The 13,044-nt window shown below is 36.9% G+C and overlaps 1 protein-coding gene across 1 annotated transcript in view; it reads left to right on the forward strand.

Annotated features, from left to right (window-relative positions):
- LOC126188632 (dual specificity calcium/calmodulin-dependent 3',5'-cyclic nucleotide phosphodiesterase 1-like) overlaps positions 1-13,044 on the forward strand; it is a 590,211-nt gene that overhangs the window by 544,425 nt on the left and 32,742 nt on the right. Inside the window, exon 12 of the mRNA XM_049930233.1 lies at positions 2,747-2,902. Within this exon, the coding sequence (XP_049786190.1) occupies positions 2,747-2,902 (156 nt within the window). The remainder of the gene's footprint in view (positions 1-2,746; positions 2,903-13,044) is intronic.

Here is a 13,044-nt window from a genome sequence, read left to right on the forward strand (position 1 = left end):
TATATCACTTGATCACTGATACAGCAAATGTCATCATGTAAAAACACTAAGTTCATCTTAAATAATTAATATGAAGTACGAAAAATAGTGGCCAACTTAGGTATTTTGGATCTCCTTAAATAAAAATCACCCAGTGAAACCTATTTGTTCGCTAGGAGCGGTTTCACTCAGTATTCACGAAATCAATCCTATTTTAGACGAAAACCAATGTAATTCTTAATAATTCATGTTATTTACTTATTTATGCAAATTAGAGAAGTCAATTGACAAACTTCTAAAAAACGGCCTTTTTGTAACAAAGAATTATTCTGTCAAGTCAACAAATCTGTCTGTCATTTTAATAACATGTTAAATTATGTCACTCGATGCAAATTAATAACTTTTCTGCACAAATTATGAAAGCAGATGTACATGTGACTTATAAACTATATCTCTTTTTAGTAGTTCTTTGGCAATGTTATAAATACAAGCAGCAAGAAGGGTCAGGAGGCAGTCGGAATGTCACTTTGGTAAAGTGTGTTTGTGTGTTATTGTTTGAGGTGGATAAACAATGCAAAGAACATGTAAAGGAAGTACTACTTTGTGTTGTGTCATGGTCTTTGGTGGACAGTGGAATTAAGATGGCCACCAGAGTAATAAATATTTGAAGTTTACATATTTGTTGGTTTTGCTCGTTCTTTATCATCAAAAGCACATAAAAAACACGGGACCTCATATTTTTAACCCTAGACAACCAGATTTAGAGCCAGCATCAGCATCGAGACACAGCAGCGATCCAGCAAGTAGCAGCTATTACAACAACACAATGCATTTTAATGGCGCCAACCTAACATCAAGTGCTAACAAGCTCCGTAAATGGGAGTGAAATAGTGCGATTATAGCAATTAGCAATATCTATGACTAGGCGACCATTACAGCCTCCACAGCAGGTGGAGAGGGGCACTCGCTATTGCGCCTTGTCAATATTCTGAAGTGATTTCTTTTCCATCTTTTCCATCCGACATGTAGTGGGATGTTCCACACTTAGCATGTGCCTAAATGACTTGTAGGATCTTCATGAACATCTTCCATTGGTCTGAATGGTTAGAAATGGAACATGTTATTCCACAGAATCATCACGTTACATGTTACATCATTGTGAATGTGTATGCCCGCACATGTGCCCCTGCCCTCCCCACTGTCACACAGTCACACAGAGCTAATTTTTCCAGTGTGTGCATTGGGGAGGGGGGGGGGGGGGTGCCTTGCACATGTGTGCACACACCTAAAATAGTTCTGGATAATCAAATTAACAGTAACAGAGATTTATCTTTCAAATAAAGACTTGACTGCTTGTACTTGTAAAGACAAGTGGCTTGACTGCAAACAGTTGTACATGCTTCTTTTCTTACTATTTGTTAAGAGGTTGTGTCTGTTAGTGGCCCTTCCATGTGTAAATCATCATGGTATGTGGCTTATTAATACTTTTTAAGTGGAGATATCCACATCCATTTGTACACTTGTCCCTTTGTGCACTTGAATGTGAACTAAAGCTGAAAAATGGCCAATAGTGTTAAATAAAGTACTCATTTTAACCAAACAACCTGGTGGAAATCATGTCTTTCTTTGAACTGATCCCACCCATGCCCACCAGAGGAGGTAGCAGACTTAACTTTGATGTCAAACGTCAATGACTGACATTCAACAAAACAATGTGCAGGGGAATATTACTAATGTGGACATCCATAGAGGTGTATTTCCTGGTCTAACAGCTGCTTGTTGGTGCTTATAGAATATTATACAAGGGAAACTTGAATAAAACTGCATAAATACTCAGTCAGATCTTGATAAGATTTAAAAGTAGTGCAGTGGCTGATAACTTGCTTTACATGTCCAAAAAGGTAAAATTGTGCAATTAAAAAAAAAAAAAAAAAAAAAAAAAAGAGAAAAGAAAAAAACCACATACACACATAGTATCCTTATTAGAGTGCAACAACTTGTATGAATAACTTGGTGCAACAGTGGAAAAACAAAATGATGACATAGGCTCATTCAAAGGTAAAGAAAGTGGCAGACTTCATTTCATGGGATGGATGCTGGGAAAATGCTATCGCTTAAGAAAGAAGATTGTTTACAAAATACTTATACATTCTGTCTTAGAATGTGTTGGCCCTAGAACAGGTAAATCTAGCAGGAAGTATATACTGATATATGTGAGGGAGGGAATGAAGCTCTGAATTTAACATGATATAATTAAAACTAAATTACTTCCATCTAATCACATATATCCCAAAGTTTTCTGCTTAACTGTAATATTATTGTGTGCAATATTCACATTATAAAATAAGACATAGTATATTTTTGATAGTGATCACAGTAACACTTCATGAGCCAAGTTTAAAACAGTTTCCTTTACATTCAAGTTCTCTTAGTAATGATGTATTTTTAAGTTCAGCAATAAGATTATTATAATTTTACTTACTTCAAAAACAAGAGTAATGTTACAATATCTGAAGTTTGATGTTATTCTTTAAGTCAGCTAGTTTCCACACTAAAAAGAGAAGACTAATTTTAAATTTTCTTTACTCTGATCATTGGAATTACTGTAATTTAAAGAAAGGTATTTTTTGTAAGACAAAGTTGTTGTAATGATAGCATATCACTGTAGTTCTTCGTATTCTGTTAAAATACTGATTGCATTTGATTAGTCCCAATAAAGTACACCTCTGAAGTTTACTATAAAAAAAAAACTTAATGTGTGTTTTAGGTTTCATCGAATTTATTGTTGAGCCAAGCATGGCAGTATGCAGTGATATGTTGGAAGCAATTTTGGGTCCACTTCATTCATCTTGTAAACCAACATCTGCTGAAAGCATCCAGAGTACAGGATCAGAAAATGCTGAAATTGACAGAACTAAGAATGGTACAAAAATTATGATTATTTCATTCACTTACATACTTATTCCATTTAGAGTAACATATAAATAAAGAATTTTCAGAATGATACTGCAATTAAATGATAGAAAGGTCTTTTGCTTACTGGGAAACAGCAGATCGATTGACATATTTCTGTAAAATTTTTTTCTTCTTTTTTAATGTTCCTCTCAATGTGCTGTGACCAGGAAAGTAGAAGACTTTCATGTCTTTATAGCAGTGTACTCTTCTTATATATTTCTTCATGTATAAACCTCATGACAGTGCAGTGAAGGCCAGAACAAAATTTGTTAATAATAGGAACTGCAATTTGTTTCTTGGTGGGCATATTAATAATGACAAAAATCACACACACTGGCGTGGAATGAGTAAAAAGATACATTCATAAATATCCAACTGGCTTAACAATTTTGTTCTTGTGCTCAGTATTTTAGAAACTGACTCATTGTTTTTGTCAGGTGCTATATATGACAGCAGTAGATGTATTCACTGTCTGGATACTAACCAAACCATCACTTGCAGTGCCTGCCCAAATTTATTGAAATATTTTGAAGAAAAATGGAATCATCAACCCATATGTGCAACTATAAACCTGCTATTATTCATACCAGAAAACTCTCAACTTGCTTATGATTGAGATATGAATTAAACCAGTCATTAATTATAGTTATTAGTGTTAAACAACAGACATCTTGCAGTTTTTTAGATTTCCATGCATCTAGCTGGTTTCATGAAGTACAAAGAAAAATCAGAGAGAGATAATATTTGGAAGAAGGAAGGGGAAAAGAAAAAAAAATTGATTAGAGAATAAATCTGGAAATACATTGTCGAGGTAAGACTATCAGATTAAGGGTGGAGTAGTGTTGTGATGGAGGTGCCATATAAAAACAATAGAAAACAAACTGTATTAGTGCCAAATCCTTAGTTCTCATTATCATTATACTGTTTGGTGACAGATCCAGTGACATTTAACATCTAGGGAGTGAGGGTGGCGGAGGGGTGATGGTAATAGAAATGACTTGTAAAGCATTTAGAATGCCTGGGTTAATTTCAAACTAACTTAGTACAAGTAAGGCTTACTACCTAGGAATAAGTACAGTGGTGGTGAGACATCCTGAAAACCTCCATTTGTAGGTTTGTGGTGGCAAAAGGGGACACCTGAAGCAATTTCAACAGCACTTCAGATATGCCTGACTGTCCAGAAAAAATACTTGTGATAGGATGGGGTGGGATGACAAGCACTGCTAGGAATGGGGTTAGGCTTGGGAAGAAGGTTACATGTTAAAACAACAGAGTGGTAAGGAGGTGACACATTATGATGGGAAACAGTTTATATTGGGGTAAAATCTATAGTTACTGGTGTTTGCCACCAACAGATGATGGGTGGAGGGGGGGGGGGGGATGCAGGAAAGAGTAATTAAATTAGTAAAAATGGCAAATATTTCTGTCACATCCATAATATTTGGGGTTGCTAAGCCAAATTGTAACAGTTATAATGAAAATTTTTCATTAATTGTGGCTGTGTGGAGGAAATAGGATGATATATGTAACATGTAACACACAATGAATATGGAATGTGTGGAACAGTTTCAGCACAAGTTGGTATACATTTCACTACTCTCTGGGAAAACACTGGTGGGAGGGACCTGCCTTACCAACCTGCATGGGGAAGAGAATTTTATTGACATGAGAATCAAATAACTTATACTAGTCTCATACATAAAGACCTCCTGGTTGTTAGCTGATTAGTTATAGTCCTATTGATATAATGGGGCTCTTTCCTTATGTATGTGCAGTGTGGTACATTTGTTTATGTTTAGGATCAACTGCTAGTCTTTACACCTGATTACTCACTGTACATGTTACTGTAGCCTTCTTGCCAGTAAACAAAATATAAATGGCTAAAACATTTTTTGTTGTGCCCATCTGCGACTCAGCATCTCCGCTATGTAGTGAGTGGCAGCTTTCCTTCTCATAATATTGTTACATTCCCTCCTGGATTTTCCATTGTTTGAAATGGCTAAAACAAGTATACATACATAAAATTTTTGCAGATAGCTGGCATTCTTAGAATTTCATTAACTATAAGAGTAATTTAGAAAACCAAAGAAAGATAGACAGAAAAATGAATGTTTTGAGTAAAGGGAAATGTCTTCCAGAGAGACCTGGTGTACTTCAGATGATTCAGAAATAAGACCAGACTCATATTTGAGCTTAAAATTCCATACTATCACATTATCAGTCAAAATTAATTGCTCCAACCAAACTGTTGACATCAGCATCACACAATGTCTTGCTACAGATGTTGCTATGAACCATAATAACAATAGATGTTAGTTTCACATCAGCATCACACGATGTCTTGTTACAGATATTTCTATGAACCATAATAACAATAGATGTTAGTTTCACCACTCATGCCATCTAGATCACTTCTTCTGACAGTGCTTCTAAAAGCACATACTTGGCCTTATCGGAACATATTTGAATTTTCCTCAGTGTAAATGAATGGTAGACAGGCACACAAAAAGAACAAACTTAACTAGCCTTGGATGGATCCTTTTCCAAGCTAGGATTTGTACAAACACACACACACACACACACACACACACACACACACACACACACACACACACACACGCGCACGCGCGCACGCGCGCACGCGCGCACGCGCGCACGCGCGCACGCGCGCACGCGCGCACGCGCGCACGCGCACCTGTATAGCTATAATATGCTGGCTGATTACACAGTGTTCTTGTGGTCATTATTTACTCTATTTTACATGTTTATAAATATGTTTCCTGTTGACACTGCAACTTGAGAGAGTTGAGAAGTTGCATCAGGTGGTGTGGACAAGTTGAAAGAGTCTGTGTGTGGGGGGGATAAAGGTGGTTGAGAGCTAGAAGGGAGAGGCAGCAGGTACCAATGAGCCCATTCGGCCCACAGGCTGGGGGAGAGTTGTACACAGTGATGTGGAGTAGTAGTCTGGGAGAAGGTGATAGAACGGGTTGCGGGGGGGGGGGGGGGGGGGGGGGGGAGATTGTAAAGAGGAGTGTATAGGTGTAGGACTAATGAAGTTAGGAGCATGCAGATGGATGTATGGCATAGATTCAGGCCAGAAGGATCAAAGGATGTGTTACTGTTTTACAAGGGCTATTCGCATCTAAATAATTCAGAGAAACTGGAATAGGGGATGTGTTTATCCAACAGAACTTATATCTGCACCTTCCCTGGCAGTATGACACATGTGATGAGGCTGGGATTATTATACCCAAACAAAGTCTACAAACAGCTTTCCCATGCCTTATCCCCCAGTGCCCCTAACCTCAGACTGCCTCAATGAATGAATGAGCTGCAAAGAAGCAACCACTCAAGCACCCAGTGTCATCCCAGACTGTTACATCTAAACCATATCTTTCCTCAAATTTGAGTGTTATTGTCTTATCGTCATGCTCAAACATGAGGGACATCTACCCACAATCCTTCATACCTCTCCTAATGCAGTAACCTGCCACCCAGTCAATCCATGAAATATACCGTAATAGTCTATCTTTGCACCACACTTACTCCCAACCCCTTGCCTCAAAGATCACACGCCTGCAAAAGACCCAGGTGCAAGACCTGTCTGATATGCCCAACTAGGACATCCCATCACAGGCACATCCTATCTTTATTAAAGTTAAGTCTACCTGTGAAAGCAGTCCTGTGATATACTGTCTCTGTTGTAACTTTTATGCAGTATTTTAAGTGGGTATGGACACTAGCCAATTTTATACTGGAATTAATAGCTACTTACAAATTGCAGTCAAGAGCAGAGTTGACCAGCCAGTGACAGAACACACTGCCTAGCACAGCGTCCTTCATTTCAGTGGCTGCTTTGTGGCCTGTGCCATCTGGATCCTTCCCTCCCATACATCAATACTAACTTCTCTGAATTATGTATGTGAGAATTGGGCATAACTCCCTCTGCCTGTGACCAGAATGAGCTCACCGTTGTCACTTTCCTATCCCCTGCTCCTGCTGCATCTGAACCACCAACCGCACTTCCCAAACCCTTCCTTTCACTCCTCATCTGCTTTCTTCCAATACCCACTCCAGCATACAAAACCACTCACACCCATCAAGCTACAGTGTCAGCACAATGTATTGAGTCAGGACAATGTAGCCGTTCATGTGTATGTGTAATCTATTAGTTCTGAAGAAGAATTCTTCTGACGGTCATCAACATTCTAAGCCTTGTTTCTGTGCCTGTTAATCACTCAGCACCTCCACTACGTGTTATGCTGTTAACTTTACTCTATCCATTATTTATATTCCACCAAAGATCTCCCTTTATATCTTGTATGTCCAGCTGCTTTGAGTGGTTTTTTTAAATACATATTTTGTTGTTAATATATACTACATCACATGTTGTACGTGGTATTTCATTACAATTCAGCTAACATTTTATTGCAAAGAAAATAATCTGTGCTACAGTAACACTTTTTCACCAGAATGTTATGAGGTGTTTTAAACTATATCTTGTTGTTTGCTTCGTACATCTCAAGGGAATTTTTTCAATAGCGTTTGGTCCAGCATAGGATGGTTTTGCTTCAAATTTCATAGTATGTTGTGTGGGCCCATGGAAGTAGTTCAGCTTCTTTGTGTCCTATCTGGATGTCCTGAGTGTTAGGAACATATTTGAATTTTGCTCAGTGCAAATGAATGGTAGACAGGCACACAAAAAGAATGAACTTAACTGCCTTGGATGAATACACACACACACACACACACACACACACACATACACACACACACACACCTGTATAGCTATAATATGCTGTCTGATTACACAATGTTCTGTTTTTCTTCCGAGTAGTTTAAGTAAAGCATGTTCATTCATTATTAAGTTCATCTTTCCAGAAATTAGCATAAATCTTAAGTTGTTTGATTTAGAAAATTTTGGATAATAGTTTGTTTACATATAGTTTTAGTACATTAAAGTTACACTATATTGTGATTAAGTTAATTTACAGATACTGCAGTTAAGTGAGTACTGAGTTCTTGTTGTTAGCAGAAATAATTAACTTTTTACATTATATCACACACCTGAAGCAGTGACCTGTACGCCAGATTTTTTGTGGCTTGTAAATAACAAAAATTTGTGTAGTGTAATAAGTGTTAAGTGGTTTAATTCTATTTTGAAATGTGTAAACTGTGTTGAAATGTGTGATAAGTGTGGATATTGCTCTAAGATAGTCAAAGAAGGAGTGGTATATGTAGAATGTGATTTGGAATTTCACTTGGTGACTGTAGTGGGAAACTGGAAGTGTAACTCAGCAAGGCTCTCCCATGGAACTGTAGGCTCTGAAAAAAAGACAAGAGAATCATTGAGCAGGAGGCAAATGTTTGTACCCTTCAGGTTGAATTACAACATGTGAAATTTGAGTTAGAGAAGTTGAAGGAGGAAGAAGATTATGGGAACAGAGTAAAGGTAACAAGCAATGAGTGAAAGGGGAACAGCTCTTCAACTTCATCTACATTTAAGATTACAGTATAAAATAAATTTGAGTTGTTACCTGAAGTGGAAGGGGAAGAGCTCATTCAGCAGGTCACAGTAGGGTGCAGCAGACTTCTAGCAAAGAAAATCGAAGTATGTTGCCAACAAAAGAGAGTAGGAAGAAAAGAGTCTTGCTGCTAGGTAGTAGCCATGGAAGGGATGTAGGCCAGATTTATTTATTTATTCATTTTATTTATTTGTTTTGATCCTCTGAATCATAAATTGTACAGAAATGCACGTCATGATATAGAACAGGTCATTTGATACATATTAGGCATTTATAGAAGAGGTACATGTCTATGAATCTATAAAATTATCACATATTTATATCACTTGTGTAATGTACTTAGGTCTTATATTTATTCTGTACCATAATTTACCATTTATACCAATAAAACTTACATTCAGTTATGTTACAAAGGTAAATAGTTTGAGATCTATTGTCTGATGTTTTGTTGAGCAGTTCCTTCTAGCAGTTCCTTAAAGCAGGTTATTTTCAATGAATTCCTGTATGCTGTAGAGGCAGTGTTTACTTAGGAGTGACCATAGTTTTAGTTTAAAATCCTTCACTTGTGTAATGTTCTTCGCTGCTATTGGGAGATGATTGTAGAGTTTTATCCCCATATATTTGACACCTTTACTGTATAGTTTTGTTGAATGCAGAATTACTCGTAGAGAGTTCTTTGACCCATGTTGGTGCCAGTCTCAGTTTATATGTAAGTTGCTAATATTTTTCTTGGTGAAACATAGTATGTCCAGTATGCACTGACATGGGAGGGGAAATATGTTTAGATTCTGGAACAGTGGTTACAAGATTCTCACTGTTGTCTGAATAATATTATTCTAACTACTTTTTTGGAGTTTAAACAACCTCACTGCTTCTGCACTGTGGCCCCAAAAGATAATTCTGTAGCTTAATGTGGAGTTGAAAAGAGCATAGTACATTGATGTGAGGGTGCTGGTATTAACAATATTCCTTATTTGTCTAATCATGAAACACACTTTACTCAATTTGGTGCAGGTTATATCAATATGACTTTTCCATGTAAGTGTGTCAGTAATGGTAACCCCCAAAAATTTGGTTTCCTTTAGATAGTTTATTTTATCATCACTCAGTGATGTATTTGGTACTGGTGGGTTTTTATTTTGGACTGTGTGGAAAGTAATACCATCTGTCTTTTTTTATATTTAGGAGTAGTCTGTTTGAATGAAGCCATGAGTTTAGTTGTGCTGTGCTCCTGTTTATTGTATCTTGAAGATGCTCATTTGAGTTGCATATCATAATTGTGGTATCATCAGCAAAGAGGAAGGTTCTGTTGTTGTGTAAATTTAAGGGGAGGTCATTTACATTAAGTAAGAATAATAAGGGGCCCCAACACTGAGCCTCGGGGAACTCCATATTCTGTGATTTGGGTAGATGACTGAACAGTATTAGCAATTCCTGATCGATTGGTTACATTCATTTGGACATATTGGTTTCTGTCTTCGAAGTAGCTTTTAAAGTCATGGCCAGTGCCCCTTATTCCATGGGAATAAATTTTTTTGGAGCAGTATATTGTGACTGACCATATCAAATGCCTTTGTTAGGTCAAGAAAAATGCCTATGGCTGAAAGCTTCTTGTCTACTAGTGTTAAGGTGTAATCTAGGAGTTGCTGTATTGCATCAGTTGTGGTTTTTCCGCCTTGGAAACCAAACTGAGCAGGTGATACGGCATTTCTTTTTTTCAGAAATGAATTTAGTCTGTCTACCATACTATATTCAAATATTTTGCTGAATACTGAGAGTACTGCTATTGGCCTGTAATTGCTGATATCATCTTTGCTTCCTTTTTTATGAAGGGGTATAATTTTTGCAGTCTTGAGTTTATTAGGAAATATGTCATTGAGGAATGAAGAGTTTATTATGTGGGACAGTGGTTTACTTATGAGATTGCTGCAGCTATGGAGAAGAAAGCAGGGGATCTGATGATACAGGAAAGATCAAAAACATGGTACCAAGTCACAAGTAAACTAAGTGCTGACTGTAGCCAGGTGACAGAGGACATAAGGAATTTGTGGGAAGGTTTTGCCAAAGACGATCAGGTTATTGTAGAAGGTGGAGCAGGGAACAGCATGACTAAGGACAGTAATTACAGATTTAGGGGTGACCTGAATGAAATATGAGTAGCAACTATATGCACAAATGTGAGTTTTGTGGAGATCTTGCATCACCATGACGACCCCTGGGTTAACACTGCTATGAGCCATGTGAACACCGAGTTGAATGCAGACTGAAATGAAATATCATATGAGTGCAGTGCTTGTTGCTACAATTGAAAGATGGAGATATAGACATGGCCTACACCTCCATAGGAGAGGGAAAGATAGATTGGCTGAGCTTGTTGCAGGTAATAAGGGGTGGGGGGCACCATCACGCAATTAAAGATTCCTGTGTTACTAATGTCAGAGAGGCATACTTTTTAGGTTAGAATCAGGATTCAGCCACCAAGTTTTGAAATAAGGCAGAATAACAGAAGAGCTTGACAAAATGCTTGCAACAGCACAGAGAAATAAAATTAGCTTACTCTATCAAAATATTAAAGGACTGAGTGACAAGGTATAAGAGCTTCTTGTCTGTTTTGAAAATTTAGAGAGCTCTGAAAAGAGAGAAATTGTATGCCTATCTGAGCACCACTAACCACTGGTTTGGATAAGTTACATATAAAATAGAATAGAATATTTTTATTAGCCTTTCAGTATTTTTCATTCAATTGGCTTTGTCAGAGTTTACAGAGGGTTTTAGTTTCAGTACGATATTCAAATAGTTACAGAAAGGGGAGAAAAGGAACTAAAGACCTTTTCTTCAGCATTATGTAAAACAATGTTTTATACAGTAATCAAATACACACATAAGAAAAGAATCACAGTAAATAACTAGCTTATATAATATCAAAACATTTTCTTCATAACTTAGGTAAAACATATATTTTGATGATTAGTTTCTAAGAATTCTTCAGTTGTATAGAATTCGTTGTTTTTTAGCCAGGTTTGCAATGTATTCTTATATTTGTTTAGTAGTACTGTATGAGCTGAGCATGGTAACTTGTTGAAAAATTTTGTGCTTAAGTACTTATAGTTATTATGGACTACAGCAAGTCTTGTGGAAGGCAAGTCCAGCAGGTGACTGTTTCTTGTACTGTGTGCATGCACATCACATCTCATGTTCAATTTTTTCAGATTTTCTCTGGCATATATTAGACAGTTATATATGTACATGCTTGGCACTGTCATTATGCCAAGAGATTTAAAATAATATCTGCAGGACACTCTGGGTGCTAACCCCTCCATGCACCTGATTGCTTTCTTCTGCCATCTGAAAATACATTCAGCCCCTGTGGAGTTACCCCAAAGCAATATTCCATATTGCAGTTGGGAATGAAAAAAAGCATAATATGAGTGGAGTAGCAATTGCTTGCTCACACTGTTTCTTAATTTATACAATAAGAAAAGTACTCGTGCTAGTTTACTACGTAGATAATTGGTGTGTCCTTCCCAAGAGAGCTTTTGGTCTATGATTAGTCCAAGTAATTTGACTGTTTTGTTTTCATTTTTAGTTACTTTGAGATTAAATATTATTTCTTCTGTTTTTGTTTGATTTATTCACAGCTGGTTAGGCTGACACCAGTAATTAGCCATTTGCATCATGTCTCTATTTTTGTCCAGTACACTCTGTAAGTTCTCTCCTGTACTTATTAATGTCATATCGTCAGCATATAGTATGTTCTTACATGGTATGTAATTCGAGAAGTCATTAACATAGACAATGAACAGAAAAGGTCCAAAAACAGAGCCTTGGGGTATTCCTCTTTCTATAGGGAGTATTTCTGACCTCTGCTTATTTGCATATACAAGTTGTAACCTATTGCTTAGATAAGATCTGAATAGTCAGAGTGTGTCATCTTCAATATCATAGTATTTTAACTTTTTGATGAGTACCGTATGTCATGTGACACTGAGTCAAAAGCTTAACTTAGGTCAATAAGTGTTCCAGACATTGATACCCTTTTTTCATACCCTTCATAAACATTGCTCACCAAAGCTTCTGCTGCTTTTACAGTTGATAGGTGTGAACTAAATCCAAACTGTTGTTCATTTAAAATTTTGTTGGTTTCAAAATACCTGTATATCTGCTGATGCACACAATTTTCTACTAACTTTGATATGATTGGTACTATTGAAATGGGTCTGTAGTTATTTGGGAAGTTTCTTTCACTTTTTTATACACAGGCAATGTAACTGTGAGCTTAAGACAGTCGGGGAATATTCCTTCATCAAGTACTCTGTTTGATAGTGAGAGAAGTGGCATTTCAATTTCTTTTGCTATACATTTAATTATAAGATTACACCCTAGCAGATTACTCTTGCAGAATTAACGTGGGAAAAGGAGGAGTTGTTACGTATATTAAGAAAGAACACAAGTTCAGAAATATTGAGACAAGTAGATTTTTTGGTGATCAGCACATAGATGGATATGCATGTGAATAAATTCTGAAAAATGTTCACTTCTAATTGTAACTGTATAGAGCCCCACTGGGAAATTTTTAAGTGTTTAT

The sequence above is a fragment of the Schistocerca cancellata genome, chromosome 5 (assembly GCF_023864275.1).
Source record: "Schistocerca cancellata isolate TAMUIC-IGC-003103 chromosome 5, iqSchCanc2.1, whole genome shotgun sequence".
Lineage (NCBI taxonomy): Eukaryota > Metazoa > Arthropoda > Insecta > Orthoptera > Acrididae > Schistocerca > Schistocerca cancellata.